Genomic DNA, 22,031 nt, shown 5'->3' with positions numbered 1-22,031 from the left:
CACGTTGTACACAATCTGACTCCTGCAGGCAAAACGCCGTAGAAAAAAAATCAGACCTTCACGGTGGAACGGCACTGTGGTCGATCTAACACCTCCACTTGCTCTCTCAGATTAGCGTCGTTGCAATTCATATTTGGTTGACAGGGAACATTGATCTGTGTGGGCTTCCTTGCACTCTCTCATTTTGCGTATTGTTTTGAGTTCCCGTTGATTACTGAGATGAAGAAGAAGCTGTTGAGCATTTCCTTTTGTATACTTCAGATGTTTGGGAGGGAAATGGTTGATATTGGTTTTAATAATAATTATGTAATATGTGCTGTCATTTTGTCACAATCTAAAGGGTAAACCCATTCTCGCTGATAGTCATTTGTGACTGAAGGTGTTGTCGACTCGTTTTGACAATAAATTCAAAGCAGGTTTTTGTGTACAGCGCAATTCAGACAAAACTTAATTTAAGGAGGTGTTAAAGAAAATGTAGAGCTTTGGAAGAAATTTAGACGATCTCCTCAGATATGACTGTTTCTGTGTGTCTGTCCAAACAGCTCATACATAACCAGCCACAACAACTATGCTGCTAGTCTCAGTGTCCAGGGCAAACATTTTTATAAAAACCTCTTTTAACTTGGAACTTTTGTTTGCTTTGTTGCTTAATTATTCCCCATTGTCCTGCATTAACTTGTCTAAATTTGTACTTGCACTTTCATTATTATCATTATTGTTGCTGTTGTTATTGTTGTCAAATGCTTCATTCTTTGATATTATTTTCTAAAATGCATGACGAGTGTCTCAGGTAGAAAAGAAGAAAAGCTCACGGAGCACGTCAGGACAGAGGTCATGTTCTGTGTCATGGCTGTGAATATGCAAAAGATATATTTTGACATGGTAGAAAGGAGCTGTGTGACTCTTTTAACAGTTCATACAACTGAGGTCAAGTGAAACTGTAAGAGCACCTGAGGCCAAAGTGGGGAACAGTGTTTATTTTGTTAATATTTGTTAAAGATGTTGTCTGCTCTAGAATTACATTTTACTGCAATGACAAGGAACAGGAACTGGTTAGCGTTAAAGAAACTGAGTCAAGCTTCACTGAACCTCGAGCAAACAGGTGACAGCTCTTCTGCAGCATCACCACAGGCCAAGCAAACAGCCACTTGTTAAGAACGAGCACCGCACTCATGGTAAGACTAAGTTAAAATTGGTTCCCTGCTCTTGAGGGACAGATTCAAGGTAGGAAGTTGTAACTGCTTCCCACACACACATATATGTGGGTTCGGTATCATTTACAGTGTGAAAGAGAAAAAGATAATTTGACATTAGGACCTAACATTTTATTACTTACTCCAATCCTCAGTCTTTCAGATACTAATACCTGCCACTGAAGACATGGCTGTATGTCTGCCGGTGGCCTTATGTGCCTCGAACGTCAAGTCTAATTACAGAGGGGAATTAGTGTGTCGCTGAGATCATTGCCTTTGTAAATGTCAGATGTTTGGTAGGGAAATGGTTGATATTGGTTTTATTAAAATAATGTAAATTATAATGCTAAGTTATAATCCTCCGCCCGCCCGACCACCTGCCCCCTTGACCCCATCCCCTCTCACATTCTCCAGTCTTTCGCTCCTGACCTTTTTCCTTTTCTCACCCATCTAATCAACACTTCCCTGTCAACTGGCTGTTTCCCTAATTCTCTGAAGGAGGCAAGAGTAAATCCTCTCCTGAAGAAACCCACCCTCGACCCGTCTGAAGTAAATAACTACAGACCTGTCTCTCTTCTTCCCTTTGTTTCCAAAAGTCTCGAGCGCGCTATCTTTAATCAACTCTCCTCCTATCTTAACCACAATAACCTCCTTGACCCTCACCAGTCTGGTTTCAAGGCAGGTCACTCAACTGAGACTGCCCTCCTTGCTGTCACTGAGCAGCTTCACACTGCTAGAGCAGCCTCTGTCTCCTCTGTCCTCATCCTTTTAGACCTCTCTGCTGAATTTGACACAGTGAATCACCAGATCCTGATTTCCTCCCTTCAGGACCTGGTTGTCTCAGGCTCTGCTCTCTCCCTGCTCTCATCCTACCTCAACAGCCGCACTTATTGGGTAACTTGGAGAGGATCTGTGTCTGAACCTTGTCCTCTCACTACCGGGGTCCCTCAAGGTTCTGTCCTGGGTCCTCTCCTCTTCTCTCTGTACACCAACTCTCTCGGCTCTGTCATTCACTCACATGGCTTTTCCTACCATAGCTATGCTGATGACACCCAACTAATCCTGTCTTTTCCCCGATCTGAAACACAGGTGGCAGCACGAATCTCTGCCTGTCTGACTGACATCTCTCAGATGATGTCTGCAAACCACCTGAAAATTAACCTTGACAAGACTGAACTACTTTTCCTTCCAGGGAAAGACTCTCCCACTCACGACCTGATTATTAACTTTGAAAACTCCGTGTTAACCCCCACACAGACTGCTAGGAACCTGGGTGTGACACTCGATAACCAACTCTCCCTTACTGCCAACATTACTGCAACAACACGGTCCTGTAGATTCATGCTGTACAACATCAGGAGAATACGCCCCCTTCTCACTCAGAAGGTGGTGCAGGTTCTGGTCCAGGCTCTGGTCATCTCACGCATAGACTACTGTAACTCCCTCCTGGCAGGTCTACCTGCTACTGCCATCCGACCTTTGCAGCTCATCCAGAAGGCAGCAGCTCGCCTGGTTTTTAACCAACCTAAATTCACTCACACTACTCCGCTCCTCCGCTCCCTTCACTGGTTACCAGTAACTAACTGGTAACTAACACTAAAAAAATTTTAAACTAAAAATTTACGAGCACTTAAATGGCACTTACTCATGGCACTTTGTAGTTTTGCTTCATTTTGAAGAAATTGCACTTTCTTGATTCTTGTCCTCCTGGGTCTGTACCTTCGGGGTTGAATGCACTTATTGTAAGTCGCTTTGGATAAAAGCTTCAGCTAAATGAAATGTAATGTTATGTAATAATGCAGTAATAGGAGGTGATGGTAGCAGTCATCTTGAAGCATTTCTTGCTGTCATTTCGTCACAATCTAAAGAGTAAACCAATTCTCACTGATAGTCATTTGTGACTGAAGATGTTGTTGGCTCATTTTGACAATAAATGCAAAGCAGGTTTATGTGTACAGCACAATTCGGACAAAAGGTAATTTAATGAGGTGGAAAAGCAGGTGGAAAAGAAGAAAAGCTCAGCGAGCACGTCAGGACAGAGGTCATGTTCTGTGTCATGGCTGTGAAGATGCAAAATATATATTTTGACATGGTAGAGAGGAGCTGTGTGTCTCTTTCAACATTTCATAGAACTGAGGTCAAGTGAAACTGTAAGAGCATTTGAGGCCACAGCGGGGAACAGTGTGTGTGTGTGTGTGTGTGTGTGTGTGTGTGTGTGTGTGTGTGTGTGTGTGTGTGTGTGTGTGTGTGTGTGTTCCGTTACACTACATACCATCTTTATAAGCATTTTACTCATTTTCAAGTTTAGACCTTTGACACATCTTAATATCTTTACCATAATATATACTGTGAAACCTTCCCGGCCAGGCCATCACAGTGGGAGGAGAACCAGGGGAGACGACTGACAGCTCAGAGCAGATTTTAGTTAGTGAGAGCGGCCACGTGGGCACAAGAAAATAAGGGAAGAGCTCCATCTCCCTTTGCTCCCCTGCTGAGAGGTAATGCTGCAGCACATCTCATTGGACGTCCACTGGAGCAAACACAGCAGATCAGTTTTAAGAAAGGCATGAAGCAATGATAGAAGAATCCAACCATCATGGTAGAAATACACAGAGGTCAATTACGTGCATTTACCGTCAGTCACTCTCAATAACTGGCCTTAGTCACGTTCAGAGTTAGCTTTGTTTGTTTTGAATGATCTGGCTTATGTGACAAGTAACAAGGTCTTGAAGGTGGCATTTGGAGCAGCCCTGGGCAATGTTGGAAATATTGGACCTTACAACCATGAGATCACACTGACCTACAAGACCGTCCTCTCAAACACGGGCTCATACAACCCTGCTACAGGTAAACTTCCCAGATTTATTTGTGTTCACTGTTAATAATGAACTGTCCATTTGATTGTTTGCTGGTATGTTTGTTAACAAGCACGATAACACAAAACCAACAAAACCGATTTCCATGAAATTAGACAAGGTAGAAAGTTTTCAATTTTGGGATGGATCTGGATGAGGGGCCGATACCGGGTTTCCAGACTCATATAATGTCACTGTGACCTTTGACCATTGAATATACAATCAGTTTATCTTTGAATCCAAGTGACATCTGTCTAAAAGTGAAATAAATTCACTAAAGCTGGTGTGAGATATCAGACTCAAGAGGCCAACAACAGGTTTGGTGAGCCACCATGACCTCGCTCTTTGACCAACAAAATCTCATCAGTTTTTCAAGAAATGGAAGAAATTTCCACCAAAGGAATTCTTTGGATATTTCATTCCTCGACTTTCGGGCCCTCGCGGAGGAATGTGCTCTCCTAACATCATTCCAGTTGTCTTTGATTGTGTAGAACAGCTTCTGTGCTTACAGTTTAATAACATGTATCTGTCTCTCTGTTTATCATCCTCAGGTATTTTCACTGCTCCGGTCAAAGGAATGTATTACTTCAGCTTCTCTGGTCATAATTTATCAAGTAAGCCAATGGGGCTACGACTCATGAAGAATGGAGTGCAGATCGTTACCGTGTTCAATCATCCATCTGGAAATCGCCCTGAAACGGCAACTAACGGCATGACTATACCTCTTAATGTGGGAGACAAGGTGTACATGACGCTCCGTGTGAATACGTGGATTTTTGATAATCTTAATTACCACAGCACCTTCAATGGATTTCTGTTATTCCCTTTCTGAGAAAAATAAATTCCAGAGAGAGAAGAGAGAGTCAGTGAGGTGCAGTACATTGTTACTTCAATTGGGGTGTTGTTTAATGAATTAAAGTGTTAATGAAAACACTGTATGATAATAAATCAAGTTAAACAGGATCCTGATCAAAACTTTGTTAATTGAAAGTTTTATATTGATTGATATTATGTTTCTTTTTGTGTTGTGTTTCTTTTTAATCAATAAACACACTCCAGCATCATATGATCCCGGCTCTTCACTCAAACCATTCACGTAGAGCCTTTGCATGCACAGCCACACAACTGACATGGAGTCCTCAACATCAAATGCTCCAGTCTTACTTTGATTGCATTTACTGAAGAGCATGAGACTTTGCTCGGGTCGAAACAAAGAAAAGGTCTCGGAGCATGACAGGACTCAGGTCATGTCCTGGTTTATGGACAAATGAGGAAACACAGGCTGTGACTATGTAAACTACAGTGTATCTTACAGCGTGGTTGAGAGGAACTGCAGCTATTTCAACATCTCCTAGATGCAGGGACGAGTTATTTTAATTCTTCATATATTTGTCATCATCATCTATTGCTATTTTGCTATTTTGCTCTCTGCAGTATCCTTTAACATAATTATTTCCCAATTTTGGATCAATAAGGCATCTATCAATGTATCTGTCTATCTATCCATTTGCTTAAATGTAAACATATTGTTATCAATAAGACTCCGTACCCTCTTCTCTCCTACCCAGTTGTCCCAGTCTGCCCTCTTATGGACTTAGATGATAAAGCAGCCTATGAAATGATTTTCTACTGCAAGAATCTAAAGCTACAACTGAACAATATATTTCACAAACAGCAATTACCACAGAAGTGGCTGGGTGCAAACACACAGGACGAACTGAGCGTATGACTGCTGAGGCTGAAAATGCAGAAAGGATGCTGGATACCTGTGGGGGGGCTGTGAGCACTTCAGTGTGTCTGCTCCGTCCTCCCACTCAGTGAGCAGTGTGAGAGGTAGACGCAGAGCATTCAGTCTATTTCAGTTTCCTAGATATGTGAGGTCTTTACATCAGTCCTCACTTTGGTGGATAAATCACCAAAGTGACTTATCCACTCTTGTAGACAATCTGACTGCGGCATGAAGCAATGATAGAAGAATCCGACACTCATTGTAGAAAAACACAGAGGTCAATCACGTGCATTTCCCCGTCACTCACTCTCAATGGCTGGCATTAGTTACATTCAGAGTTAGCTTTGTTTGTTTTGAATGATCTGCCTTATCTGAGAGCTACCATAAAGTGTTAAAACAATAAATTCTCAAAGCTTAAAGATCAATGTCCAAAAGAAAACATTTTAACATATAGTAGTTATATTTGAATACCGCAACACGGAGTTCTCCGGCAAAACGAAAGGTGGAGGTATCTGCTTTTACACTAACTCTGGCTGGTGCAACGATGTGACAGTGATTCAACAGCATTGTTCTCCTGATCTGGAATATTTTTCCATTCACTGCAAACCCTTCTACTCCCCTCGTGAGTTCGCTTCATTCATTCTGGTCGGTGTTTACATCCCACCGCAGGCTAACGTGCAAGAGGCACAACGCATGCTCGCTGATCAGATACTGTGTGTGGAGCGGACTAACCCGGACTCCTTAGTTATTGTCCTCGGGGACTTTAACAAAGGAAATCTCACCCGTGAACTCCCCAAATATGAACAATTTATTAAATGCCCGACCAGAGAGGAGAAAATTCTTGATCACTGTTACACCACAGTAAGCAGTGCTTATCACGCCGTCCCCCGGGCTGCACTGGGACTCTCGGACCATGTCATGGTCCATTTGATTCCTGCATACAGGCAGAAATTTAAACTCTGTAAACCTGTTGTGAGGACTTCAAAGTTGTGGACCAGTGAAGCTGTGGAGGATCTTCAGGCGTGTTTTGACTGTACAGATTGGGATGTGTTCAGGACTGCTACTAATAGTCTGGATGAGTACACAGAGGCTGTGACTTCTTATATCAGTTTCTGTGAGGACAGCTGTGTTCCATCACGCACCAGGGTGATTTACAATAATGATAAACCCTGGTTCACAGCTAAACTCAAAAAGTTAAGGTTGGAGAAGGAAGAGGCGTTCAGGAGCGGGGATAGAGTCAGGTTTATAGAGTCGAAATACAGGTTTAGCAAAGAGGTGAGAAGCTAAACGAGTTCTCAGCCAATGACTCTGCCTCTGTCTGGAGAGTTTTACTGTCGCTTTGATAGACAGTCCTGAAATCATCCCCCATGACACCACACTCCAGCCCATCAGCCGTAGCTCCCCCACCAAAGCAAGGGCCTGCACCTCTACACAACTTCCAACCACAGTGACGACTCTCTCCATCCTGGAGAGGGACGTCAACAGACCATTCAAGAGACAAAACCCACGCAAAGCAGCCGGGCCAGACTCTGTCTCTCTGTCTCTCCATCAATCCTGAAGCACTGTGCTGATCAGCTTTCTCCGGTGTTTACTGACATGTTTAACACCTCACTGGAGACATGTCACGTACCAGCCTGCTTCAAGACCCCACCATCATCCCTGTCCTCAAAAAAACCAAGATCGCTGAACTCAACGATTACAGACCCGTCGCCCTGACCTCTGTGGTGATGAAGGCATTTGAGCGCCTCGTGCTGTTCCACCTCAAAGCCATCACTGACCCTCTCCTGGAACCCCTGCAGTTTGCCTACAGAGCCAACAGGTCTGTAGACGATGCAGTCAACATGGCCCTCACTTCATCCTCCAGCACCTGGACTCCTCAGGAACCTACGCCAGGATCCTGTTTGTGGACTTCAGCTCTGCCTTCAACACGATCATCCCGAATCTGCTGCAGGAGAAGCTCTCCCAGCTGAGTGTGCCTGACTCCACCTGCAGGTGGATCACAGACTTCCTGTCTGACAGGAGGCAGCACGTGAGGCTGGGTAAGTATGTCTCTGAATTCAGATCCATTAGCACCGGTTCCCCTCAAGGCTGTGTTCTTTCACCTCTTCTCTTCTCCCTGTATACCAACAGCTGCACCTCCAGTCACCAGTCCGTCAAACTCCTGAAGTTCGCGGATGACACCACCCTCATTGGGCTCATCTCTGGTGGGGATGACTCCGCATACAGGTGGGAGATTGACCATCTGGTGACCTGGTGTGAGCAGAACAATCTGGAGCTCAACGCTCGGAAAACAGTGGAGATGGTTGTGGACTTCAGAAGGAACCCAGCCCCACCCACCCCCATCACCCTGAGAGACGCCCCAGTCGTCACTGCGGAGTCCTTCCGCTTCCTGGGCACCATCATCTCCCAGGACCTCAAATCACCAAAAGAGGACAACAGAGGATGTACTTCCTGCGGCAGCTGAAGAAATTCAACCTGCCAAAGACAATGATGGTGCACTTCTACACCTGCATCATCGAGTCCATCCTCACCTCCTCCATCACCATCTGGTTCGCTGCTGCCACCGCAAACGACAAAAGGAGGCTGCAGCGTATCATCCGTTCTGCTGAGAAGGTGATCGGCTGCAATCTGCCATCTCTACAGGACCTGTTTGCCTCGAGGTCCCTGAGGCGTGCAGGCAAGATTGTGGCTGATCCTTCCCACCCGGGTAACAAACTCTTTGAGGTTCTTCCCTCGGGCAGGAGGCTGCGGGCCATCAGGACCAAAACCTCCCGCCACAAGATCAGCTTTTTTTCCGTCTGCAGTTGGCCTCATCAACAAGGCCCGGGACCCCCACCTGACTCTGACTTTTATTCCACCCCCTCACCTCAAGGATGTGTTAAAATAACACATTATATCATATCATATTATATTATACTGCATTACATTGCATATTGCAATCGGACAATGTTTACTGTTATGCATTTCACTTTTTACTTCACTTTTTATATCTTTTATCTTCTATATATTTTTATTCAGAAATGTTTATGTCAAAATAAATGTTACTTTGTATAAATATTGGAAAAAAGTGAGTAAATAAGAAGTAAACAGTGAGTAAATATATACTGGTTTTCTATTTTTTATTGCCTTTCCTATGTATGTTGTATTATTGCGTTTTTATGTTATTGCATTTTTATGTCCTATGTTCATTGTGTGCACCAATTACCAGAGCAAATTCCTTGTAGGTGTAAACCTACTTGGCAATAAAATACTTCTGATTCTAATTCTGATGATGATTGACCGCTGAGACTGACTCGTTTTGTTGGGACATCACTTATTGCAAAAGCTATTACATTGGCAGAGAGAATACATCTCTTGGACCTTTGTCTAGTATCAACACAGATCTACTGGCTTTAACGACACATGAAGGCTGCCACGGGTTCTCTTTCATGTTTGGAAGGGGACGGTGAGGTGAGGGGTATCCAGCTGCAACATGAAACTTCACCACTAGATGTCACTAAATTCTACACACTGAACTTTTAAATTGTTTCATGCTCATCATGTAACCCTGCATCATGCTGTATTTGACAATTAACAATAATCATCCTCAATAGCCATAATCACTATTTGTAACCTGTTCTGAAACATTACAAAAACATACTTTAATCATTATAAGCTAATTAATTTGTCTGCTATCATCTTTCCAGTGTGACTGCAGGACAAGTCGATCTAACGCCTCCACTTGCTCGCTCAGATTAGCGTCGTTGCAATTCATATTTGGTTGACAGGGAACATTGATCTGTGTGGGCTTCCTTGCGCTCTCTCATTTTGCGTATTGTTTTGAGTGCCCGATTGATTACTGAGATGAAGAAGAAGCTGTTGAGCATTTCCTTTTGTATACTTCAGATGTTGGGGAGGGCAATGGTTGATATTGGTTTTAATAATAATAGTGTAAATTAGAATGGAGTAATATGTGCTTTCATCTTGTCCCAATCTAAAGGGTAAACCCATTGTCACTGATAGTCATTTGTGACTGAAGGTGTTGTCGACTCGTTTTGACAATAAATGCAAAGCAGGTTAGTGTGTACAGCACAATTCAGACAAAATGTAATTTAATGAGGTGTTAAAGAAAATGTAGAGCTTGTTTTAAGAAGGTGTAAAAGCAAAGTGGGCGCTTTGGAGGAAATTAGAAGATCTCCTCAGATATGACCGTTTCTGTCTGCCTGTCCAAAGTACAGCTCATAGATAACCAGACACAACAACTATGCTGTTATTCTCAGTGTCCAGGGCAAGTCTAGAGACAGAGGGAGGTGGGCTATTCACTGTGGATCAGACAAAGCCAACTCACTACCCTCTTTTAAATGCATTTTTATACAAGAACCTCTTTTAACTTGGAACTTTTTCTTGCTTTGTTGCTTTATGTTTCCCCATTGTCTTGCATTAACTTGTCTAAATTTGTACTTTTATTATCATTAATGTTGTTGTTGTCAAATGCTTCATCTTTGATATTATTTCCTAAAATGCTTGGTGCGTGTCTCAGGTGGAAAAGAAGAAAAGCTCTCGGAGCACGTCAGGACTAAGGTCATGTTCTGTGTCATGGCTGTGAAGATGCTAAAAATATATTTGGACATGGTAGAGAGGAGCTGTGTGACTCTTACAACATTTTATAGAACTGAGGTCAAGTGAAACCGTAAGAGCATCTGAGGCCACAGTGGGGAGCAGTGCGTGTGTGTGTGTGTGTGTGCACTTGCGCGTGCGTGTGTGCATGCGTGTGTGTGTGTGTGCTTTTTCATGGCCTTCCGCCGTTACCTTTTGTTTAGTTTGAATTCCTGCTTTTTACAAATTGTTTAAACAAATATTGCATTAGCAAGCACTCCCTTAGAACAATCCCTTACTTATCCTGCTCTTGGCCTAGATAGCTGGGGGAACATCCATCATCTACTGAGCAAATATCTCTTACCCGTATCACATTCCTTTTTATCCTATCTCATACAGACAAAGCAACCTTCCTGGAAAAACCCACTGGTAGTTCCTTATTTGCATGGTCTATAAGGCAGAGTGACGAGAGCTGATGCAGAAAATTAGAAATAATTCAATGAAGAAGATCTTGATGGTTGTGTTGGGGTTATCCCTCTTCACCTTGTGTGTGGCTAAGGTCATTGCCTTTGAACATGTCAGATGTTAGGAGGGGAAATGGTTGATATTGGTTTTATTAATAATGTCGATTAAAATGCAGTAATAGGAGATGATGGTAGCAGTCATCCCGAAGCATGTCTTGCTGTCATTTTGTCGCAATCTAAAGAGTAAACCCATTATCACTGATAGTAATTTGTGACTGAAGGTGTTGTCGGCTCGTCTTGACAATAAATGCAAAGCAGGTTTATGTATACAGCACAATTTAGACAAAAGGTAATTTGATGAGGTGTAAAAGAAGAAAAGCTCAGCGAGCACATCAGGACAGAGGTCATGTTCTGTGTCATGGCTGTGAAGATGCTAAATATATATTTCGACATGGTAGAGAGGAGCTGTGTGACTCTTTCAACATTTCATAGAACTGAGGTCAAGTGAAACTGTAAGAGCATCTGAGTCCACAGTGGAGAACTGTGTGTGTGTGTGTGTGTGTGTGTGTCTGTGTGTGTGTGTGTGGGGGGGGGGTTTGTGTTTGTGTTTTGTCATGGCCTTCTGCCGTTACACTACAAACCACCTTTCTGAGCATAAGTACTCGCTTTTAAAGTTCAGACCTTTTACACATCTTAATACCATTACCATAATGTACACATAATGTTCAACCAGCAGTCTAGCCTAGACTGCTGGTTGAACTCCCATCATGCACTGAGCCCATCTCTCTCACCCTGCCCCCCCCCCCCTAGAATCATTACAAATAAGTAAGTTTTTATGTAGTTTATTTGAGTTGTGAGTAAAAAAATACACATTAGGCAAGATTCTTATCACATTCCTTCGTATCTTATCTCATACAGATAAAACCACCTTTCTGGAAAAAAAACACTAGTACTTCCTTCTTTGTGTGGTATTTAAGGCATCGTGGCAAGAGCTGATGCAGACAAACAGAAATAATCCAAAGATGAAGACCTTGATGGTTGTGTTGGGTTTATCCCTCTTCACCTTGTGTGTGGCTGAGGATCATCTGGATCAACAGGCAGAAGACACCAAGAGCATTCAGAGTCCCAGCATCGACTCTGCTCGTCATTGCGAGATCCAGAAATCGAATGACTATATTCTTAGTGCCTTGAAAGAATTGGAGGACAAGCAGAGATTTACTGAGAAAGAGATAGAGGATCTGAGGAAGGAGCTCAAAGGTAAGAGCACTCAGTAGGTTCTTCTTCTGAATGACACTATGTGTCATAAAATGTTGTTATATGAATCTGTTTTCATTTTGCCTCTCAAGGTAACAAGGTGGCATTTGGAGCAGCCATTGGCAGTGTTGGAAATATTGGACCTTACAACAGTGAGATCACACTGATCTACAAGACCGTCCTCTCAAACACAGGCTCATACAATCCTGCTACAGGTAAACTTACCAGAGTTATTTGTGTTCATTGTTAATAATGAACTGTGCGTTTGATTGTTTGTTGGTTTGTTTGTTAACAAGCACGATAACACAAAACCAACAAAACCGATTTCCATGAAACTTGGTGGAAAGATGAGGAATTAGTCCAGGTAGAAACTTTTCAATTTTGGGATGGATCTGGATGAGGGGCAGATACTGGATTTCCAGACTCATATAATGTCACTGTGACCTTTGACCATTGAATATACAATCAGTTTATCTTTGAATCCAAGTGACATCTGTCTAAAAGTGAAATAAATGCCCTAAAGCTGGTGTGAGATATCAGACTCATGAGGCCAACAACAGGTTGGTGAGGCCACCATGACCTTGCTCTTTGACCACCAAAAACTCATCAGTTTTGAATTGGAAGAAATTTCCTCCAGAGGCGTTCTTGGAATATTTCATTCCTAGACTTTTGGGCCCTCGTGTAAGAATGTGCTCTCCTAACAGCGTTCCAGTTGTCTTTGATTGTGTAGAACAGCTTCTGTGCTTACAGTTTAATAACATGTTACCGTCTCTGTTTATCATCCTCAGGTATTTTCAGTGCTCCAGTCAAAGGAATGTATTACTTCAGCTTCTCTGGTCATAATTTATCACAAAAGTCAATGGGGCTGCGACTCATGAAGAATGGAGTGCAGATCGGTACTGTGTACAATCATCAATCTGGAAAACGCTATGAGACGGCAACTAACGGCATGACTATACCTCTTAATGTGGGAGACCAGGTGTACATGAGGCTCGGGAAGGACACGTGGATTTTTGATAATGATGATAACCACAGCACCTTCATTGGACATCTGTTATTCCCTTTCTGAGAAAATAAACTCCAGAGAGAGAAGAGAGAGTCAGTGAGGTGCAGTACATTGTTACTTCAATTGGGGTGTTGCTTAATGAATTAAAGTGTTTAGAGCTGACCGGAAACTTGAATTAATGAAAACACTGTATGACAATTCATCAAGTTAAACGGGATCCTGATCAAAACTTTGTTAATTGAAAGTTTTATATGCATTGATATTCTGTTTGTCTTTGTGTTGTGTTTCTTTTTGTTCAATAAACACACTATGACTCCAGCTCAAAAATGGTGTCATTATTAAAAAATGACCTAATTTCCTTTTTTACATCACTGCAAGTCCAATTCAAAAACCCCGTTCACATTTTTTGTCTGTTGTAAACGTTGTTGGATAATGTAAGTACACAAGTTAAAAAAATTGTAATCATAGACATCAAATTTTCATTTTAGACATTGTAATAAATAACTGTTACATTTATATATTTTATAGAAATTAGACTGTCTATCAGATACAGTATCACATCTTCTGCCCAAGCAGCTCATAGACAAACAATAACATTTACTATTCATCATATGATCCCGGCTCTTCACTCAAACCAGATCACGTAGAGCCTTTGAATGCACAGCCACACAACTAACATGGCGTCCTCAACATCAAATGCTCCAGTCTTACTTTGATTACATTTACTGAAGAGCACGAGGCTTTGCTCGGGTCGAAACGAAGAAAAGGTCTCGGAGCATGACAGGACTCAGATCATGTCCTGGTTTATGGAAAATTGAGGAAACACAGGCTGTGACAATGTAAACTACAGTGTGTATTACAGTGTGGTTGAGAGGAGCTGCAGCTATTTCAACATCTCATAGATGCAGGGCCGGTCTTTCCTACAGGCGACATAGGCGGTGGCCTAGGGCGCCCCTCAGAGGGCGGCGCCAAAAAGTGCGCCCGGCAAAAATATTAAAAGCATCTGAGGCCAAAGTGGGGAGCAGTGTTTATTTTTGTCTGCTTTAGAATTTTATTTTACTGCAATGATAAGGAACAGTAACTGGTTAGCGTTAAAGAAACTGAGTCGAGCTTCACTGAACCTCGAGCAAACAGGTGACAGCTCTTTTGCAGCCTCACCACAGGCCAAGCAAACAGCCACTTGTTTAGAACGAGCACCATACTCATGGTAAGACTAAGTTCAAATTGGTTTCCTTCTCTTGAGGGACAGATTCAAGGTAGGAAGTTTTAACTGCTTCCAATACACAAATATATGAGGTGGTATGTGGGTTCGGTGTCATTTACAGTGTTAAAGAGAAAAAGATAATTTGACATTAGGACCTAACTTTCATTACTTTCTCCGATCCTCAGTCTTTCAGATACTAATACCTGCCACTGAAGACATGACTGTATGTCTGCCGGTGGCCTCATGTGCCTCGATCCTCAAGTCTAATTACGGAGGGGAATTAGTGTGTGGCTGAGGTCATTGCCTTTGTAAATGATAGTCATTTGTGACTGAAGGTGTTGCTGGCTCATTGACAATAAATGCAAAGCAGGTTTATGTGTACAGCACAATTCAGACAAAGGGTAATTTAATGAGGTGGAAAGGAAGAAAAGCTCAGGGAGCATGTCAGGACAGACGTCATGTTCTGTGTCATGGCTGTGAAGATGCAAAAAATATATTTTGACATGGTAGAGAGGATGAATCTTTGAGTCACACACTATAATGTTATTTCCTGTTCTATCACCACTGAACAATCCGTTTTACATTATGGACAATCACGAGCACCCTCTCCACCACCTAGTGGACAGGCAGCGAAGCACTTTCTCCAAGAGACTAGTTCAGCTCCGCTGCCGCATGGTCAGAAACAGGAAATCTTTCCTGCCAACAGCAATAACAATGTACAACTCCTCACCTCTCACAACCTTGAGCCCTAGTTTCTGTCCACACCAAAACTCTCTCTGCTTACTCCTGCAATAACTGTGAATGTGCACATCTTATTTTCATATTTTATTTTGACTGTCATTCTATTTTGAGTTTTTTTAATTCTTCATAAGGTTTTATTGCTATATTGGTCTTTGTGCAGTATCCTGTAACAATTATTTCCCAATTTGGGATCAATAAAGTATTTATCAATGTATCTATCTATCTATCCATTTCCTTAAATGTAAACATTTTGGTATCAATAAGACTCTGTACCCTCTTCTCTCCTACCCAGTTGTCCCAGTCTGCCCTCTTATGGACTTAGATGATAAAGCAGCCTATGAAAAATTATCCTTTTCTTTTGCAAGAATCTAAAGCTACAACTGAACATTATATTTCACAAACAGCCATTACCACAGATGTGGCTGAGCACTCCCGAACAATCCCTTAGTTGTGCTGCTCTTGGCCTGGATTGCTGCGGGAACTCCCATCATGCACTGAGCACATCTCTTTCCTTTACCTCGTTATCATATCATATCAGATCATACAAACAAAACACACTGGTACTTCCTTCTTTGCGTGGTATATTGTTACGATACGAGACGGGTGGACCCCAGAGCGGAGGCAAAACACAGAGCACTGAGGTGGTGCGTTCATCGACGTTTATTTAACGTGGGACAAGGTGGATAGACTGGGTGCTGATGGCTCCGGGAGTTCTTCAGTGCAGAGGAGAAGCAGGTGAGCAGGGTGACGGGGTAGTTGGAGGACAGGAGAACAGACACGAGGATTAACGGGGAGAATAACCACAGGAGGATCTGACTATGAGCCGAGAACGAGAAACTACCACTGTAGTGACAAGGACGAACTGGCGATGACTCCGCGCTCAGCCAGGGCAGATGTAGTGAGCAGTTGATGAGTGCAGGTGCGCCTGGTGAGCCAGGTCATCTAGCGAGACGAGCTGCACCTGCGGGAAAAGGAGAGGAGAGAGGAGGAGGGGCACTGGAGGCACAGAGAACTGTGACATATATAAGGCATCGTGGCAAGAGCTGATGCAGACAAACAGAAATAATCCAAAGATGAAGACCTCGATGGTTGTGTTGGGTTTATCCCTCTTCACCTTGTGTGTGGCTGAGGTCCTGCATCTGGATCAACAGGAGAAAGACACCAACACTTCTTGTCACTGCGAGAGCCTGAGTTCGGATGACAATTCTCTTAAAGCCTTGAAAGAGAGAGGTTCTGAGGAGGGAGCTCCAAGGTAAGAGCGTTCAGTAGGTTCTTCTTCTGAAGGAAACTATGTCATAAAATGTTGTTATATAGCTCTGTTTTCATTTAGCCTCTCAAGGTAACAAGGTGGCATTTGGAGCAGCCATGGGCAATGTTGGAAATATTGGACCTTACAACAGTGAGATCACACTGACCTACAAGACCGTCCTCTCAAACACGGGCTCATACAATCCTGCTACAGGTAAACTTCCCAGAGTTATTTGGATCACTATAATGAACTGTCCATTTGTTTGTTAACAAGCACAATAACACAAAACCGATTTCCATGAAACTTGGTGGAAAGGTACGAAATTAGTCCAGGTAGAAAGTTTTCAATTTATGTAGGGATCTGGATGAGGGGCCGATACCAGATTTCCGGACTCATATAAGGTCACTGTGACCTTTGACCATTGAATATACAACCAGTTAATCTTTGAATCCAAGTGACCTCTGTCTAAAAGAGAAATAAATTCCCTAAAGCTGGTGTGAGATATCATACTCAAGAGGCCAACAACAGGTTTTGTTAAGCCACCATGACCTCTCTCTTTGACCACCAAATGTCATCAGTTTTTCAAGAATTGGAAGAAATTTCCACCAAAGGAATTCTTGGGATAATTCTTTCCTCGACTTTCGGGCCCACACGGAGGAATGTGCTCTCCTAACAGCGTTCCAGTTGTCTTTGATTGTGAAGAACAGCTTCTGTGCTTTAAGTTTAATAACATGTAACTGTCTCTCTGTTTATCATCCTCAGGTATTTTCACTGCTCCAGTCAAAGGAATGTATTACTTCAGCTTCTCTGGTCATAATATATCAAGTAAGCCAATGGGGCTGCGCCTCATGAAGAATGGAGTGCAGATCACTACCGTGTACAATCATGCATCTGGAAATCGCCATGAAACGGCAACTAACAGCATGACTATACCTCTTAATGTGGGAGACCAGGTGTACATGACACTCCGTGTGAATACGTGGATTTTTGATAATCTTAATTACCACAGCACCTTCAATGGATTTCTGTTATTCCCTTTCTGAGAAAAATAAACTCCAGAGAGAGAAGAGAGAGTCAGTGAGGTGCAGTACATTGTTACTTCAATTGGGGTGTTGCCTAAGGAATTAAAGTGTTAATGAAAACACTGTGTAATAATTAATCAAGTTAAACGGGATCCTGATCAAAACTTGTTAATTGAAAGTTTTATATTGATTGATATTATGGTTCTTTTTGTGTTTTGATTCTTTTTAATCAATAAACACTCCAGCATATGATCCCGGTTCTTCCCTCAAACCATTAACGTAGAGGCTTTGCATGCACAGCCACACAACTAACATGGAGTCCTCAACATCAACAATCAATCATGACTTTGATTATATTTAACTGAAGAGCATGAGGCTTTGCTCGGGTAGAAACAAAGAAAAGGTCTCGGAGCATGACAGGACTCAGGTCATGTCCTGGTTTATGGACAAATGAGGGAAATCAGGCTGAGAATGTAAACTACAGTGTATCTTATAGCGTGGATGAGAGGAGCTGCAGCTATTTCAACATCTCCTAGATGCAGGGCTAAAACTGCGCCCAGCCAAAAAGAAAAATTATATATATATTTTTTTTTTTGCCTCTGAGGCCACAGTGGAAGCAGTGTTTATTTTTATTCATATTTGTTAAAGATGTCTGCTTTAGAATTACATTTTACTGCAAAGATTAATGAACACATTCTTCATATAGGATCTATTGCTATTTTTGCTCTCTCTGCAACATCCTGTAACATAATTATTTCCCAATTTTGGATCAATAAGTTATCTATCAATGTATCTATCCATTTCCTTAAATGTAATCGTATTGGTATTAATAAGACTCATTACCCTCTTCTCTATTACCCAGTTGTCCCAGTCTGCCCTCTTATGGACTTAGATGATAAAGCAGCCTATGAAATGATTTTCTACTGCAAGAATCTGAAGCTACAACTGAACAATATATTTCACAAACAGCAATTACCACAGAAGTGGCTGGGTGCACACACATAGGCCGAACTGAGCGTATGACTGCTGAGGCTGAAAATGCAGAAAGGATGCTGGATACCTGTGGGGGGGGCTGTGAGCACTTCAGTGTGTCTGCTCCGTCCTCCCACTCAGTGAGCAGTGTGAGAGGTAGACGCAGAGCATTCAGTCTATTTCAGTTTCCTAGATATGTGAGGTCTTTACATCAGTCCTCCCTGACACCAAAGTGACTTATCCACTCTTGTAGACAATCTGACTGCGGCATGAAGCAATGATAGAAGAATCCGACACTCATTGTAGAAAAACACAGAGGTCAATCACGTGCATTTCCCCGTCACTCACTCTCAATGGCTGGCATTAGTTACATTCAGAGTTAGCTTTGTTTGTTTTGAATGATCTGCCTTATCTGAGAGCTACCATAAAGTGTTAAAACAATAAATTCTCAAAGCTTAAAGATCAATGTCCAAAAGAAAACATTTTAACATATAGTAGTTATATTTGAATACCGCAACACGGAGTTCTCCGGCAAAACGAAAGGTGGAGGTATCTGCTTTTACACTAACTCTGGCTGGTGCAACGATGTGACAGTGATTCAACAGCATTGTTCTCCTGATCTGGAATATTTTTCCATTCACTGCAAACCCTTCTACTCCCCTCGTGAGTTCGCTTCATTCATTCTGGTCGGTGTTTACATCCCACCGCAGGCTAACGTGCAAGAGGCACAACGCATGCTCGCTGATCAGATACTGTGTGTGGAGCGGACTAACCCGGACTCCTTAGTTATTGTCCTCGGGGACTTTAACAAAGGAAATCTCACCCGTGAACTCCCCAAATATGAACAATTTATTAAATGCCCGACCAGAGAGGAGAAAATTCTTGATCACTGTTACACCACAGTAAGCAGTGCTTATCACGCCGTCCCCCGGGCTGCACTGGGACTCTCGGACCATGTCATGGTCCATTTGATTCCTGCATACAGGCAGAAATTTAAACTCTGTAAACCTGTTGTGAGGACTTCAAAGTTGTGGACCAGTGAAGCTGTGGAGGATCTTCAGGCGTGTTTTGACTGTACAGATTGGGATGTGTTCAGGACTGCTACTAATAGTCTGGATGAGTACACAGAGGCTGTGACTTCTTATATCAGTTTCTGTGAGGACAGCTGTGTTCCATCACGCACCAGGGTGATTTACAATAATGATAAACCCTGGTTCACAGCTAAACTCAAAAAGTTAAGGTTGGAGAAGGAAGAGGCGTTCAGGAGCGGGGATAGAGTCAGGTTTATAGAGTCGAAATACAGGTTTAGCAAAGAGGTGAGAGAAGCTAAACGAGTTCTCAGCCAATGACTCTGCCTCTGTCTGGAGAGTTTTACTGTCGCTTTGATAGACAGTCCTGAAATCATCCCCCATGACACCACACTCCAGCCCATCAGCCGCAGCTCCCCCACCAAAGCAAGGGCCTGCACCTCTACACAACTTCCAACCACAGTGACGACTCTCTCCATCCTGGAGAGGGACGTCAACAGACCATTCAAGAGACAGAACCCACGCAAAGCAGCCGGGCCAGACTGTCTCTCCATCAATCCTGAAGCACTGTGCTGATCAGCTGTCTCCGGTGTTTACTGACATGTTTAACACCTCACTGGAGACATGTCACGTACCAGCCTGCTTCAAGACCCCACCATCATCCCTGTCCTCAAAAAAACCAAGATCGCTGAACTCAACGATTACAGACCCGTCGCCCTGACCTCTGTGGTGATGAAGGCATTTGAGCGCCTCGTGCTGTTCCACCTCAAAGCCATCACTGACCCTCTCCTGGAACCCCTGCAGTTTGCCTACAGAGCCAACAGGTCTGTAGACGATGCAGTCAACATGGCCCTCACTTCATCCTCCAGCACCTGGACTCCTCAGGAACCTACGCCAGGATCCTGTTTGTGGACTTCAGCTCTGCCTTCAACACTATCATCCCGAATCTGCTGCAGGAGAAGCTCTCCCAGCTGAGTTTGCCTGACTCCACCTGCAGGTGGATCACAGACTTCCTGTCTGACAGGAGGCAACGCGTGAGGCTGGGTAAGTATGTCTCTGAATTCAGATTCATTAGCACCGGTTCCCCTCAAGGCTGTGTTCTTTCACCTCTTCTCTTCTCCCTGTATACCAACAGCTGCACCTCCAGTCACCAGTCCGTCAAACTCCTGAAGTTCGCGGATGACACCACCCTCATTGGGCTCATCTCTGGTGGGGATGAGTCCGCCTACAGGTGGGAGATTGACCATCTGGTGACCTGGTGTGAGCAGAACAATCTGGAGCTCAACGCTCGTAAAAACAGTGGAGATGGTTGTGGACTTCAGAAGGAACCCAGCCCCACCCACCCCCATCACCCTGAGAGACGCCCCAGTCGTCACTGCGGAGTCCTTCCGCTTCCTGGGCACCATCATCTCCCAGGACCTCAAATCACCAAAAGAGGACAACAGAGGATGTACTTCCTGCGGCAGCTGAAGAAATTCAACCTGCCAAAGACAATGATGGTGCACTTCTACACCTGCATCATCGAGTCCATCCTCACCTCCTCCATCACCATCTGGTTCGCTGCTGCCACCGCAAACGACAAAAGGAGGCTGCAGCGTATCATCCGTTCTGCTGAGAAGGTGATCGGCTGCAATCTGCCATCTCTACAGGACCTGTTTGCCTCGAGGTCCCTGAGGCGTGCAGGCAAGATTGTGGCTGATCCTTCCCACCCGGGTAACAAACTCTTTGAGGTTCTTCCCTCGGGCAGGAGGCTGCGGGCCATCAGGACCAAAACCTCCCGCCACAAGATCAGCTTTTTTTCCGTCTGCAGTTGGCCTCATCAACAAGGCCCGGGACCCCCACCTGACTCTGACTTTTATTCCACCCCCTCACCTCAAGGATGTGTTAAAATAACACATTATATCATATCATATTATATTATACTGCATTACATTGCATATTGCAATCGGACAATGTTTACTGTTATGCATTTCACTTTTTACTTCACTTTTTATATCTTTTATCTTCTATATATTTTTATTCAGAAATGTTTATGTCAAAATAAATGTTACTTTGTATAAATATTGGAAAAAAGTGAGTAAATAAGAAGTAAACAGTGAGTAAATATATACTGGTTTTCTATTTTTTATTGCCTTTCCTATGTATGTTGTATTATTGCGTTTTTATGTTATTGCATTTTTATGTCCTATGTTCATTGTGTGCACCAATTACCAGAGCAAATTCCTTGTAGGTGTAAACCTACTTGGCAATAAAATACTTCTGATTCTGATTCTGATGATGATTGACCGCTGAGACTGACTCGTTTTGTTGGGACATCACTTATTGCAAAAGCTATTACATTGGCAGAGAGAATACATCTCTTGGACCTTTGTCTAGTATCAACACAGATCTATTGGGTTTAACGACACATGAAGGCTGCCACGGGTTCTCTTTCATGTTTGGAAGGGGACGGTGAGGTGAGGGGTATCCAGCTGCAACATGAAACTTCACCACTAGATGTCACTAAATTCTACACACTGAACTTTTAAATTGTTTCATGCTCATCATGTAACCCTGCATCATGCTGTATTTGACAATTAACAATAATCATCCTCAATAGCCATAATCACTATTTGTAACCTGTTCTGAAACATTACAAAAACATACTTTAATCATTATAAGCTAATTAAGTTGTCTGCTATCATCTTTCCAGTGTGACTGCAGTACAAGTTATATCTTTTATTTGCATGATACAAGAGG

At 43.0% G+C, this 22,031-nt stretch overlaps 1 protein-coding gene and 2 long non-coding RNA genes across 3 annotated transcripts; all 3 read left to right on the top strand.

The window, feature by feature from the left end:
• The first annotated feature begins 3,906 nt into the window (after positions 1-3,906).
• LOC128454031 (uncharacterized) lies at positions 3,907-5,114 on the top strand. The gene is made up of 2 exons (XR_008341586.1): positions 3,907-4,040; positions 4,600-5,114. It is a non-coding gene; the product is annotated as an uncharacterized LOC128454031 (long non-coding RNA).
• Positions 5,115-11,789: 6,675 nt separating this feature from the next.
• On the top strand, positions 11,790-13,391 carry LOC128454029 (complement C1q-like protein 2). Its single transcript, XM_053437172.1, has 3 exons — positions 11,790-12,073; positions 12,163-12,285; positions 12,859-13,391. Exons 1-3 carry the CDS (start codon positions 11,812-11,814, stop codon positions 13,137-13,139), a joined length of 666 nt encoding a protein of 221 aa, XP_053293147.1. The 5' UTR covers positions 11,790-11,811; the 3' UTR covers positions 13,140-13,391.
• Positions 13,392-15,614: 2,223 nt separating this feature from the next.
• Positions 15,615-17,557, top strand: LOC128454028 (uncharacterized). The gene is made up of 3 exons (XR_008341585.1): positions 15,615-16,273; positions 16,352-16,483; positions 17,033-17,557. It is a non-coding gene; the product is annotated as an uncharacterized LOC128454028 (long non-coding RNA).
• The last annotated feature ends 4,474 nt before the right edge of the window (positions 17,558-22,031 follow it).

The sequence above is a fragment of the Pleuronectes platessa genome, chromosome 13 (genome assembly GCF_947347685.1).
Source record: "Pleuronectes platessa chromosome 13, fPlePla1.1, whole genome shotgun sequence".
Taxonomy (NCBI): domain Eukaryota; kingdom Metazoa; phylum Chordata; class Actinopteri; order Pleuronectiformes; family Pleuronectidae; genus Pleuronectes; species Pleuronectes platessa.
Note: the sequence above shows the minus strand (reverse complement) of the source record. Positions and strands in the feature narration are given on the sequence as shown.